Raw genomic sequence first — 15,121 nt, forward strand, 5'->3', positions numbered from 1 at the left:
GCTTTTAAAATTCTTTCTGAGGTTTAAACGAAAAACCACAAACCCGTTTAACTTTACTTGCAATTATTCTTTCATTCATGTGTGTTTCTTCATTGATTTGATAATGTAAATATGTTATATGACGCGATATATTAATGTGATAATCTATAAGAACATATGTCATTCTGTTCAAGTAATAAGGATTTCTAAGACAGTTATGTTGTTCGGTTATAATTAACCAGAAGTTTTTAGTAATATAAATATATACAAAATTCTGCCTTCTCACTTGTTATATTTCACCATTTTTCACATTAATATTCCTAAATAAAAATCTACTTGAGATCCATATCAGATTTCCGTAAGCTGTTCAGTGTTCACAAAAATTATAAGTAAGCAAATGTGGGACTCCAATTTCAAACAATGATTTTTTTGTTTGTTACCAAAATTGAATCTTTTTTGAACATTTACATAACATCTCAAGTCTATAAAGTTCTCAAAACAGTTGCAAATGGCCACAACGAGAAATTTGGAGTTCAGCTTCTATGTTTCTTGGAAGCTCGCGAATGACCATCAGTCGAAATATGTGCAATGGCACCCGACCACCATTTACATTCCTCCTTATTTTCGCAAAGCAAAAGAAAACCAAAAGGTACATGCGATGGCAATGGCCGTATAAGTTGAAAGGAATGTAATGTACAGGGAAAATCTTACACTTATGAATTAATATTAGTGAAGCTTTGGATAACTTTCCATCTTCTAGAACAGCATACAATCCACTCAGCTAGCTAGCTAACTGAGGTTAAATCATCGACAATTGTTGGTCCATAGTACTACAATAGATAGATAGATAGAAGTTAAAACGCATAATTGAAGCAATAATTTAGTATACATATCATAGGACCCGAATGATGATTATATATTAAATATGGTTCTCAAAACACATCCATCCAGATTAGCTTACTTTCAAAAATTAGCCGTCTGTCCTATAGAAACTTGATATAAACCCCTGTCTAATGATCAACCAAGTATAATATGCAACCCACCTTACTTGAATTTGTAATGTTACTTAATAAGAAAAATGTATACACTACAGTAACTAATCCTAGATACAACTGTGTTAGCCTGAAAATCATGTGCTCTTTGGATACATGTTAACACAAATTTATTTGCAAGTAGTATGTGCATACAAATGTGATGATCACCTTATTTAGTCAACAACTAAAAAAGCTTATACCAATTTATGGTTAGAAAGTAATTCAATTGATCCCAAATGGGAACTCTTCCATTGAAATGAAAGGGGTGCTAAGTTGCTAACTAATACGAGCAAGAACAAGATATATCGAAGTACCTGAGGTCCAAAGTTCATGTAAGGTAATTCTTAAACTTTCACTAGGTTTCAAACTAATATATATCTTTTATAATTTTCAAAATTCAAATGGTAGTCAAGCATTGAATACATTGCACCAATCACCATCATACAAAATTATGAGTTAGAACTAGCAACAAAAAAAAAAAAAAAAAACTCAATAATCAATGGAATAGAACTGAGATGCATCTAAAATAACGACCCAAACTAATACAATCTAAGAAAACTACAATTGTCTATGACCCGAACCAACCTTAATACAAAAGAAAAATAAAGTAATATTCTTTGGAGGTTGGAAAAAACCACGAAAAGAAAAAAACATGTTGTTGACTAATGATATGCAAAACAAAAGTGATGCTTCCTGAATGAAATATAAACATGTCACTGACTAACGTATCTGCTTGATATGCATATTGAAGGAGCTAATACCAACAATTACACACATAAACTAAGCATAATATATATATATATAAAGACTACTACTTACAAGGTAAATAGCCAAAAGAATGCAACGGCTACGAGGCCAAAATGGTCCGGACGTTCTTCCAATCCTTAGCGAAGTTTTATCATGTAGAATCAAGACCTAAAATGAAGAAAATAAGAGTAAGTTCCATATACTACTTAAATGTGGTTCAAGGATAGATGCCCATCTAAAAGATTCTCTCAATGCAACATGATAATAATCATTGAAGGATCTTATATAATGGTTGTATGTTCAATGTACATTTGTTAATTTTTAGGAAAAGCAAGGCCACCCAAAGGGTACACTAGATGTACATTATATAATAACCAGTCTAGGAATAAAAAATTTTTTTTTTTTGTGGGTAAGAGGGTATGGAAATACCACGGTCTAGGAATGAAATTATAAATAGCAAAATAATAGATGAAGTCTCTTATTGATGCATTGCATCAACCACCTAAAATTTTTGAACTGCAAACAATCTTTTTCAGATTGAAGCCTCCAAGACACAAAATCTTTTTTCAATTTAATAAATCGAAAAAGCTCAAGGGGCACTAAAGTAGGCCTAAGCGTGGGGCGCATGATTATTTAGTGGCAGCCAGCATGCTGCATTAAATTTAATAATCTTTAAGTGTGTGTATATATATACAACTCATAAAGGATTACAGCACCGCAAGCATCAAACGTAGCTAAATCGTATACTTAAAACTAGAATTGTACCTGCGCAAAGTATGAAGGTGAATGATTCATAAAAATTTACATTCAAGCTTATATCAGATTTAAAAATGAAATTAGGAAACATCAAGGACATGTGGTTGGGGGCTACCGGGCTACAGCAGCTGGCTATGGATTGCTAAGTAGTTAAGGACATAAATTTCGGTGTTTCGGTCATGGTCTGGTATACGAAATATGGTTTTTTTCGGTGGTATTTCGGTAATTATAATATTATATATATATATATACATAAATAAGAGTAAAAGATAAAACCTAAAAGTGTTGAAACAGAATTCACCGAAATTTCGGAAACTTCGGTCAAATTTCGGTGGTATTTCGGTCAAAACCACCGAAAAATTCAGAAACGATATCAAAACCGAAATTCAATACCGAAACTAAGTCCCACCACCAAAAACCGGTATACCACCGAAATACCACCGAAATTGATAACATAGATGGATTGTCAAACACAAGGGTATAGAGATTGTGTTCGTTATTTGTTCATGGAACATATAAATATATATAGGGATTAGCGTCTATAGATATAATGAACTATGCATGAATGTTTATGTTATGCAATGATGTATATAAGTGTTTATGTTATGTAATGAACTCATTGATTTGGTTTAATCAATGTATGTTACCGGCTGAACAATCAGTTTCCGGTCAACAATTTAACTTTATTTAAGTTTGACCAATTGTGGCATGCTTAGTCAAACTTCATTTCATACGTGGCTATTATGTTTTTTTTTTACTAAAAGATATATTGGATTAATTATTATAAAGTATATAATTTCCAGTTCCGATGAATATATTTCAGGTGTCCGGTAATGAGTTCCGGTTCCCGGTGACTATTCCCAGTTTCCGGTGACCCTTTTCCAGTTTCCGATGACTCTTTTCCATCAAATTTCAAATTCACAATGACTAGTCCAGTTTCCAGCAAACCTTTTTTAATGTTAAGACATTGAAATTGAAACATTAAATCCAAATGCAAGTCCATAATAAGTATGAAAAACAAGCCAAGAGTGTGAGGATCTTCAAACAAAGAACACACACATACACAAAAAAAAAACAATGAACCACAAAAAACTTGCAATCTAGTCAGAGCAAGAGTGTGAGGATCGACGTGTGGAGTTAAGGATGAAACACATCTGGAACACCACCATTACCGGGTACTCCGGCGGCCATTCCCACCTCCATCAGATCTGAAACAGATCTTGAATTATTGAGTCATAGTTACCCACTTACCGATCAGATCTGTTGAGTGTCGTGTTGATGGTGGTTCGATCTGTTGTTGTCCTTTCCCAACCACCACCACTTCCGGCCACCACCACCATCAGCCGCAACCTTTCTCAACGACCATACACATAGATACATATGGATATGTTATAGATATATAGCTTGAAGCTAAATGAAGAGATGGTATGTATATCATTTCCTAACCACCACCACTCTCGGTTCTCAGATTTGTTATTATTGGAGCTAAATGAAGAGATGGTATATATATAAATTTGTTATTATTGTTAATGTTACTTTACAGCACTATATGTATCAAAGATTTATATATGGGAAGTAGTAATCGAAGTATTGAACTGATGGACAATTGGATGGATGGTGCTAGAATAGTATCCTCCTATTGTTGTTTATTACGACTACTAGCTAATTATTCCGGGTTAAACCCGGACATATTAATAAAAGTTTTTTAAAAATGTGTTACTGTTGCTGAAGTTGCAACGGAATGGATTGTATCTATTCTGAAATATGTATGTGAAATATGCAAATGGCTACCTTTAAGCTTTTGTGTATCACATATACTTGGTGTACTTAAACAACAAACATAAATATATTTGATGATAATTTTTTTAATTTAAACTTCATAAATCAAGTTATTTTTTCTTTTTTTCTTTTTATATAAGATACTTAGCATGTAAAAAAAACAATATGTAGTTATATATTTTAAACTTCAAAATATTCTTTTTACTTGGAGATAAATATAACATGTCTATATTTATCAAAGTTTAATCAAGACTTAATCGTAAATTATAAAACTATATGAAAAAATAATGAAGTAGCTAAGATAGTGTTAAGATTGATTAATTTTTAAAAAATCTAAAATGTTGCTAAAATTATAATTTTAAATATGATGTCATAATTTCAAAAAACATTTATAGGAAAAATTGTGAGTTTGCCACATAGGAAATTTTTTTTAAAAATCTTCTAGAAACAATTCTCTTTTATTTATATAAGAGATAATAATTATTATTATTATTATTGAAATGGGAAAATATTGAGGATTTGGTAGTTAAAGGGATTCGAAGGAAAATATTGTGTTGTCGGAAGTTTTTCAGAAACTCGTTGGAGAAGAAGAACAAACACTGTAATTTATCAAAAGTCTATAAAATGTAATGAACTATAACTTAATGTCTATTGTATGTAACATAGTGGCATCTGACATGATTACATGGCATCATCCTGTTACACTTAAGTGGTTACCCGGTAGCTTACATCACATAGACATAATAACAAGTTCATTGCATAACATAAACACCCGAGTAGATCACTACATAACATAGACAATCGTGAATAGTTCATTACATCGCGAGACACTAATCCCATATATATATATATATATATAAATGATTAGGTAAAATATATATTGGGTTTTTTTGTCTGCTTAATGTTGACTTTTTAGTAGAAATAATACATTTAGATAAACAAGGAAATAGCGGAGGGGTAGCTTAGTCAGTATAGTGTTTAAAATTCATAAATTAAGAGAATCCAAATGCCTAATTTTAATGTACCGGATAAAGGTCAACGGCTCAAAAGGTAAATATTAACTATACGTTCTAAAAAATCAAGGCAATGCACCTAAGTTAGCAGTCAATGGATCAAAACCACCAGGAGGTGTGGTGCCTATCAATACTCATGAGCACAAAAACATAACGAGACCGGAGGTGTGGCTACAGTCATGGTTTACTAACACACCTTCTACAATTTACCGCTACTTAACATGAGCCAAGTATGCTAGAAGTAAATGTACCTTGATCTGTTTCTGAATGTATGCAACTTCATTGTCAGCTTTAAAGCAGTACTCTTGTAGCCTGACTCGGATGAAACCCTCTTTGTATCATCTCTGCCACCCACCATTTAGCATCACTTTTCTTACCATGTCTATGAAATCCATGTACCAAAGTTTCATATGTCCACTGATTCGGCTCATATCCCTTTCGACGTAGCTTCTGAAACAACTCATGAGCATCATCTAGTTGTTTCACACTTAATTTTCTTAAAAGCATATTATAAGTGTACATATCAAGCGGGAAACAATTCCCCACTACTTCTTCCAAGTCATTAGCATCTATGTCATCTCTAAAACGGTCTGAAAACAAACCAACAATCTCACTGATTTTCCAAATAGGAGATGACTCATCAATAGACCCAGAATCAACCCATGTGTCATATAGCTTACGATCTTTTAAGGAATGTAAAAGCAAATTGTTACCAATATAGGATGAAACGGGCCGTCTGACTCTGATCAGGTCATTAATTAAATCCACAATGTGTTTATATCGTTTATGTTTGCATAAAACATATATAAGTTCTTCATAACACTCAAGACTTGGCCTGACTGTTTTCTCTTTCTCTCTAATTTCTAAAAACATTCCTAATGCCAAGTCTGGTTTATTTGATTTGCAGAGACCAATTACCATAGCATTGCAGACTTTTCTCCCGATCTTTCTTCTTTTCAAGATATCATTAAAGAAATCTACAGCATCAGATACTTTTCCATTATTCAGATAACATTTCAACATTAGAATGTCAGAAACCACATTAGGGGATATCCTGCTTTTTTTCATCATCCGATATAATTCTCTTGCAAGATCGGGTTTTTTGGCATGGCCAGCTCCTTCAATAAAGATGTTGAAAACACCGCAATCGAGTTCGCGAAGAGATGATTGCAATTCCAATAACTTCTGAAATTGCCTCTCAGGATTCTCCATCTCACATACGCTTTGAATAACTGCTCTGAACATTGGACGGCTTGGGGTGTGACCTTTTTCTTGCATATTGATTAGTAATCTCGCAGCAATATCTCCCCTTTTCAACTTAATAAACCCGTCTATCAAACTATTATAAGCACCTCTGGTTATAACTATATTGAGTCGATTAAGCTCCTGAAGTACGAAATATCCATGTTCCACTTTCCCAGTCTTACAAAGGACCTTAATGTAGTTTTCAATAACTTTATCAGTCAATACAACATTATTCTCTAGCGCAACAACAAACAAGTCACTCATCAATTCAAGCTTTTCAAGCTTACATAAAGCATCAGCAAGGATTGAAAATGTCGTTACACGCGGCAAATACCCTTGATCAAGTGAAGTCTTTAAAACACGATACGCATCAACAACACTTCCGTCCCCGCAAAGGGTATTTATTAAACAATTAAATGCCATGCTACTTAACGATAATCCGATATCCCCTCTTGTATCATATAATCTAACAGCAACATCAACCATTCCTGCCTTGCAAAAGAAGCACAAAACAATATTCATAGTTAGCTCATCTGGGGGTAAGTTGTTTTCCTTCATCTCGATTATCAGATCACACACTTCCTCGAGTCGGTTTTCTCTCAAAAGCCTTAATATTAACGCATTGTGACGGAAAACATCAGGAACATAGTGAGCATCTTTTTTCCTCTTCTGTAAGAAGTTCATGGCGCCATCTAATTTCCGGACCCGTACTAGCTCTCGGATCCAAACATCATAAACATGAAATTCCCCGTATTCATCTACTAATTTCCCGGCCTTATCAAATTGATCATTTTTACATAACCCCTCTATAAGAGCACCAACAATATAACCCCTATTCTTGAATTTGGTCCCATTATCCATAACCCCACGAACATATGTTTCAGCTCTATCAAAATCCCTTTTCTTGCAAAAACCTTTAACCAATATAGAGTGAGTAACCTCTGATTCAAACCCGCGAAACTTTATCTGTTTTGCAACTGAATCGACGCCGTCATAATAACTTTCCTCTACAAGAGCATTTAAGAGAACATGGTATGCAAAATCATCCAAGTCAATACCCTCGTACCGCATCCGTCCGTACAACTGAAGGGCAAGATCGGGTTTTCCTGCCACAGCATAACCCATAACCAAAATGGTCTGGAAATTGGTTTTATGACTACCTCGATGCTTAGCCGTGTTATCCAAATATTCCAACATCAAAGACATTAGCTTTGCCCTCGAAAGAATCTTGAAAATAGCACTAAATGTAGCTCTGGTATGGACAAACCCAGGTTGCCGACCCGCCCAATCAAAGAACTTTAAGCAACTCAACACGTCTTTCACGCAGTACAGCACATCAAGAACAAGTGATTCTGTCAGGTGGAGATTTAACTGTGACAAACCCGCATCAAGAGCTTCACGTTGTGACACAACATCGTCATTTTCACCGTCTATGACACTGCTATGAGATGATAAAACGTGAAGTATCCGGTCATAAAACGGATTCCTGGTAGATTTAAACCATCCTTGGAATGTTGCTGCCACATCTTCCGCATGTAATTGTTTGACTGGCGATGGGTTAGATGAATATAACGGGTTCAAGTAGACAGCTTTGGTGGCGGAAGCTGCTGCTACGGTTGAATAGTTGATGACATTTATGTTATTGTTTGGTGAAAAAAGAGCCCTGATGGAAGTTTGCTTCAGGTATCTTATTCTTACCATAATTAGTTAACTAAACTCGGTGTAAGCTACTTCATCAACATTTCTTAAGATACGCATAACCTAGTCAAGAATAACGAAAAAAACAGTTATCAAACATATAATTTACACATAATAATACAAAACTTACAAAACAAACTAACAAAAGCAATCAAAATGTCGTAAACATAACAATTAACAAGTACTACTTTGGTCTGAACACTATCTTATCAAAAACTTAAATTCTGCAACTAACAAACAATTAGGTGTTGGGAATTGGGGTGTGCCGCAAGCTCGATAATCAAGATTTAAAATCGTAATAATCAACTTTGAGAAGTGTGGCAAGTCTGAATCGGGTTTTATAATGTCAGTAAGATTAGTTAATTCAAATTGAAATGCATATTAAGACACCTCAAATGTCAATATTGTGAAGGTGCATATAAGCACTGACACATTTGATGGGCATAAACAAAAATGATGTATAGAAATGGACTAAAAAAATAAGAAGAAAAAAAGAAAATCAATGTCAAGATATGATAAGCAACCTGGAAGTGAGAGAGATTCAATATATAGAGCACTGTGAACTATCTGCTTCAAAAAAGATAGTTGTAAAGAAGATCAGAGCAAGATATCGTAGTGTATATCCAAACAGTTGGTGTGAGAATCGAATCCAATCAAGAGAATGAAGAGGGGTGGATTTGATTTTAGGGTTTCTTTGGATATCTGGAGCCGACAGGAGAGACCGCCACGGATTTTATGTATCTTTGTTCTGTTCTTTTACGTTTGCTATGTTTTGTTTTGTTTTCTAATGGAAAATGATAAATCCTGTTTAGCATAAAAATCTTTTTAAAATCACAAGATAATAATATGTGAATTTCATTTATAGTTTTTCTTTTCTAATCTATGACTTTGATTTTCTCGCATGTGATTGTGGTTTGAAAAATTATTATGTTGTTTTGTTTGAAAAATTTATCATTTCCCTTTCTAATACCATTTTCTTTTACATTTTTACGAGCAAAGTGTTCGCACGCTGTGGCGGCTAAAAACTGATAACAATATAAAAGGGAGGCGGTAGTGGAGAGCGAGGGAGGCGGTGGAGAAGGAGGGCGGCGGCGGAGGGTGATAGAAAGTCGATAAGAGTATATAATGATTAGAGTGAATGGAGAAAGGATAGTATATAAGGGTATTATGTTTAAGTATGAGTATTTTGGAAAGAAAAAAAATGTTGAATTAAGATATCAAATACTCTTTATAAGGGTATATAGATATATAGATAATAATACATTCCTCACTAGTAAATAGCCTAAAAACTATTTTAACTTACGTTATCTAATATCCGACTAAATCCCAAAGACAGCAAATTGTGAGGGGGATGATTTTGTATTTACACACGTGATTCTCAGGAGGAATTGTGAGAGGGAATAGAGAAGGATACATGCTTATAGGAACATATTTGTTTTTCCCTTAATAATAAATCAAAAACCTTATTTCTGCATCACATCTAGCCACTCTCTGTTCTACTATTATATTGTTGCTCGCTTGTTTCTAATACCCCCCATCACTCCATCATCAAAGTGCGGTGTTATTGATATCATAATTTTTAATACGTTTACCAATATTATGCAATAAGTAGTTATAGAATAGGCATACATTATTGTATGATGTGGTAAGTATATCAAGAATGATAGTACTAATATCATTCCACATCTTCAAATCGTCAAAAAGTAAATAAACAATTGGTGAGTTTAGTTGTTTATTATATTTACTTTGACAATGGCATCCCACACTATTTCTTTGTTTGTCAATCAAAACAATTAGAGTTAATTACAGAAATCGTCCTTGTCGTGGATCTCTACTTGCAGCTTTCGTTCCTAAGTTTCATAAATTACAGTTTTAGTCCAAAAAACTTTGTCCCGTCAACACTTTTGGTCCTGGGTAGTAACGTCTGTTTAAAAACTCATCACGTGCCAGTCACGTGATGGACATTTTCGTCATTTTATTTCTTTCATTTATTACACTTTTAGTCCAAAATTTTTTGTTATAATTGTCCCAGATCTTCATCATCATCAACAACAACCATCCATTATCACAATTTAAATCTATTATCATCATCATCATTACAACAACAAAAAAACAAAACAAAAATTTTGGTTTTCCAGATTTTACCCAAACCTGGATCTATCATCATTATCAAAATAAAAAACATAATCATCATTCATCAATAAATCTTTCAATCCAACATCATAAACCATAACCCACACATTCATATGCTAAAGTTTAAAGATTAATTCCTGGACAACTTGAATCTATAACAAATCTTTTTTTCTAAATCTAATTCCATTAATAATAATAATAATAATAATAATAATAATAATAATAATAATAATAATAATAATAAATGTCATCATTTGAGATTTGACTTCACAATCATTTAAGATGTCATGAGGGACACCATCCATACCAACAAGAAGAAAATGATAGCAAAGATATCTGATCTTTCAGTTTTATTATGTTCAACTATATCTATATCTACCTCCATGTCATTTTCGATCTTGAAGAAAAAAAATGGTAACAAAGATCCAAGCACCATCCATACCAACTAGATCTGGCTAACCACCACCATCCAATCCGGCAACCACCTTCCTATATCTGCTACCGCCACCACTATCCAACCATTGCCATCTTAGATCTACATAATGATGCCGCAATATCACCACCCTTTGCTGGAAAAACGAAGAGTGATACTCTACCCCCCCCCCCCCAAAAAAAAAACGTGATTAAGTATATGTATGTATATATATACTTGTTGTTTTCATTGATTTTGATTTTTGGGTTTCAATTTTGTGATGTGTATATAGATTTGTGTAGATAATTTGTTTGATACATGGAAATTTTGAATTTTGACTTTTGTGTTTGATATATAGTGAAGACTACGATCTACTTGAATTTATTTTTTTACTGTTGTTGATGATGAATATGAAACTTTGTAAATGAAACAAAGGTTAGAAGTTAAAGTGTGTATAGTAATTGGAAGGGGAAAGGGTAGGGTAGGGTTGGGTTTATTGAGTTAGTTACAATTTTGGTCCATGTGAGAAGGAAAAGACTAAAAAACCCATCATGTGCAGGTCACGTGATGAGTACTTTAACGTCCGTTTGGAGTTTGGACCAAAGCTGTTGACTGAGCAAACTTATTTAGACTAAAAATGTAATTTATGAAACTTAGGGACGAAAGCTGCAAGTAGAAGTTCACGACATGGACGATTTTTGTAATTAACTCAAACAATTATTTTCTCCAAAAATTGTTACCCCACATTATATTTCTTCGTTTTATTACTCATTGATTATTCTTTTATAAACTATAGTTGGATGGGTATTTGTTAAAAATTAAGTTTGATGTACTTTATAAGTGATCCAAGTGATTCACGTGCAGATATTTTTGGTGGGTTGGTTGTTAGGTTTGATTTTTTTTTTTCCGGTTTGGATGCTTGTATTCTATGCTATATTTGTTCTTTTGGCAACTTCAGATAATGGAACTCGAGATGAATGTTATGTGTTTGATCTTAGTAACATGTTTCATCTGTTTTAATTTTTGTAAGTGTTCTATTTGCTTGATTTTTGTTTATGGTTTAGATACATGGTATTACTTAGTTGTGGTGATAACTTTATATTTCAATTTCAATGCTTATACAAGAACAAATATTGAGAAAGTATGGAATTCATGAGAATTTATGAGTTAGGAACAACATAATATACAAAACTCTATTTAGTAATTACTTTTAACCTACAAAACTCTTATTTGGTAATTATTTTTAGAACTGCACCTATTTGGCAAATACTTTTTTTATATATAAATATCACACTTTGGTAATAAACTCATTTTATGTCTCAATGTAGTATTCGAATGATGATTCATGTTTCATATTGTATATTAGAGTTAAAATTGTCCTTATGGTTTGTTAGTTTTGCAGTTTTTCATTCCCCCGTTAACTTTTAGGTCCAAATCATTTCTATGGTTTGCATTTCATCCCTACTGTCAAGTCCCCCACTTATTTAAAATTACCAACATCAACCTGTTTATGCACTAGGTACTTTCTGTGTCGATGAGAACTTGAAATTTGATATTAACAAGTCTCCTTATCCGACATAACGAACCATGAATCGGCTTCTTTAAATGAGACTTGTTGTTTATATATATCATAACATTCACAACTCTATCTCTATATATATGAATATATATATATATATATATATCCACACAGAGGAGCATCTCTAAAGGAAACAAGCGTTTAAAAGCTTTTTTTGTTTGCCACCTCATTCATCTTTAGCTTCAACCTTTATAAAAAGTCTTTCACTCTAATGGTAGCTTTTTTTTAAACTTTTTTTGATTGAATTCATATCGATTGCTAAATATATACAACGATCCTCATCTATTTAAATAGTAAAATATAAGCCTCTTTTTTGAAGCTAGAGGGTTTTCAGTAAAGAATGTAGTGGTTCCTTAACAACCATATACACAGATGAAGAACATGAAACGGTGCTATTAAACAAGTAATTTGAAATCTTTGAGAAACAAAAATCATTTATTAAAATTAAATAGTTAGAAAAAAACTGATAATAATCAAATAAAATTAAAATAAATGTAAACGATAATAAATAAGACATGTACGTACACGCCTAAATTCCATATTTTCATTTGATTTCTAAACACAAAATACTATGATAAGCCAATTGTTCGTCATTTGATCCTTGTATACTTTGGGATAGGATCTTGATGTGTAATTTCGAGTCTTAAATTTATAAACACGAATCACCTAGCGACTAACTACTACACACTTGCGGGCAGTGGACCCGTTCGTATGCAGTATAGTTAACTTGGTAAATCCGAGTTCGAACACAAGGACTTATTAAGCAATTGTTAACAATAATGTAATTCAAATGAAAGGGGGTTTTGTGTCCGATTGCCACTTTGCAATTAGTTAGTAGAAGGAGTTAGTAATCCCGTAGGATTAATCGCAAAGAGAGTTTTTGTTGTTGAATCTTAACACAGATATAAAAGGAACACCTACTTGGATCAGCTCACGTGCCAATCATCGGGTCTAAACATTACTTGCATTTGTTGAACGACTCAAAAGGTAGACAAGACGAACTTCCGTTATACTTGACACTTTAATTGCTCTAAATATAGTTATCGCTTCCGCGTTTAATTTCTATTCAAAACAATTAAGCATTAAGATCCTGAGTTGATTTTCATGATTCAACCTATAAAGCTTTATTCCGAACTGCTTATTCACCTAATCAGATTCCTCTATCATAAGTGTTTACACATTCAAAGTGAATTTAATTGTTTAAAATATTTATCGTTAGTTTCTTCCGAACTCCAACGACTTTAGGTTAATTATAGACCGATTAACCGTTTCATAAACCAATTGACAATGACATAGATTTCTTCCGAACTTCTAATTACAATTATCAATCAATCAATATAAAAGATAAAAACAATATTTAAACTCAAATAAATATGGATCTTCGATTAAACATAAAAATCTTGTTCAACATTTGTAAATAACATTCACAACGACCCTATGACATGTTCACTACCCAAGCGGGTGCAAATAAGATTTAGCCACTCATAGTAACCAAGAAAACACAAATAATATTAAAAGAAATCATATTGTACCGATAATCTTGATGAATTCGACAAGCAATAATGAATCCTTGAATAAAAATTGATATTTTTGAACAAATAGATGATAGGAAATTGACCTACTAGAGCCTCCTATTCGTTCCTTGCGTTTTTAGGGTTTTTAAGTGGTAAAAAAGAGATAAGAGCCGTCCCAAGGAAAAATAAAGAGTATATATATATAATCAGCCGCTTAACTGCCTTTACATATTTGTAACTCCTGTTACACGCGCTATCTGCCACTATTTGCAAATTCGGTCCAGATACTAACGGCCGTTAAGTATTTGTAATGCCCATTGAAGAAGAAGCTTGTAACTGCCGTTACAGTATCCGTAACTGGAGTTACAAAACCCTTGTAAGTCCTTGATCTTCGTAATGGCCATTATCCATTTGTAATGGGAGTTACGCTTTGAAACTTCAACTTTCTTCATTTTATCATCCTCGGAATTCATACGGAAGCATCCATTAGCTCATCTTACGCCTTATTTAACCATTTTCTTCCATCAAACCTGTTATGGACCTGAAACTACTCGTACATACCATAAAGCATCGAAATAGAGGTACGAATGACTATAAGTGCAGCATAAATGACCTAAAACAACATGGGAAATATGTATAAAATGAGTCACATCAGATCTTTATTCCTTCAATCTTTTTTGAAGACGTATAGGATTCTTTTATATCTTTGATGTTCTCATTCGGTTAATCAAATCTCTTAAACTATCGATTACTTTGGCATTTGATGTCGTTGCTTTTCCCCGATACTTTTGTCCCCAATTGGACGAAATTGACTTTCATCGTTGTCCTCAACATTGATGCTTGTTTGCACATCTGACGATGATGTGTAACTACCAGAGGAGGTTGTCTTTATTCTCTTTGCATGAACATCATCCATACTTCCAACACTCCATTTTGGCTTTTTCCTAATAATTTCCCACTCATGCTTATATCTGAATTGTTTATTGCACCTTGAGTAATATATTTGTCTTACCTCTCCTTTATTTGGTCACCAGACTATCCACTATCATACTTTTTTTCACATTAAGAAATATTTGGTTAAACTTGATGGTGTATCTACCGTCACCTAGGATAAAGCCTCACCCTAGGAAGGCTAAGAGGTCACCCAGGGTATTGCACAACCCGGGTTAAAGAAGATAAACGTGAAGAGATACAATCATATCACTTCCTTAAATAAGGGAGATCGTTGTCAA

The 15,121-nt window shown here is 33.3% G+C and overlaps 1 protein-coding gene across 1 annotated transcript; it reads right to left on the bottom strand.

The window, feature by feature from the left end:
• Positions 1-390: 390 nt before the first annotated feature.
• On the bottom strand, positions 391-9,007 carry LOC122589348 (pentatricopeptide repeat-containing protein At1g71210, mitochondrial-like). Its single transcript, XM_043761635.1, has 4 exons — positions 8,776-9,007; positions 5,560-8,314; positions 1,833-1,928; positions 391-809 (listed from the first exon to the last, which is right to left on the bottom strand). The coding sequence occupies exon 2, from the start codon at positions 8,252-8,254 to the stop codon at positions 5,600-5,602; it is 2,655 nt and encodes an 884-aa protein (XP_043617570.1). The 5' UTR covers positions 8,255-8,314; positions 8,776-9,007; the 3' UTR covers positions 391-809; positions 1,833-1,928; positions 5,560-5,599.
• Between the last annotated feature and the right edge of the window lie 6,114 nt (positions 9,008-15,121).

The sequence above is a fragment of the Erigeron canadensis genome, chromosome 2 (genome assembly GCF_010389155.1).
Source record: "Erigeron canadensis isolate Cc75 chromosome 2, C_canadensis_v1, whole genome shotgun sequence".
NCBI classification, from domain to species: Eukaryota; Viridiplantae; Streptophyta; class Magnoliopsida; order Asterales; family Asteraceae; genus Erigeron; species Erigeron canadensis.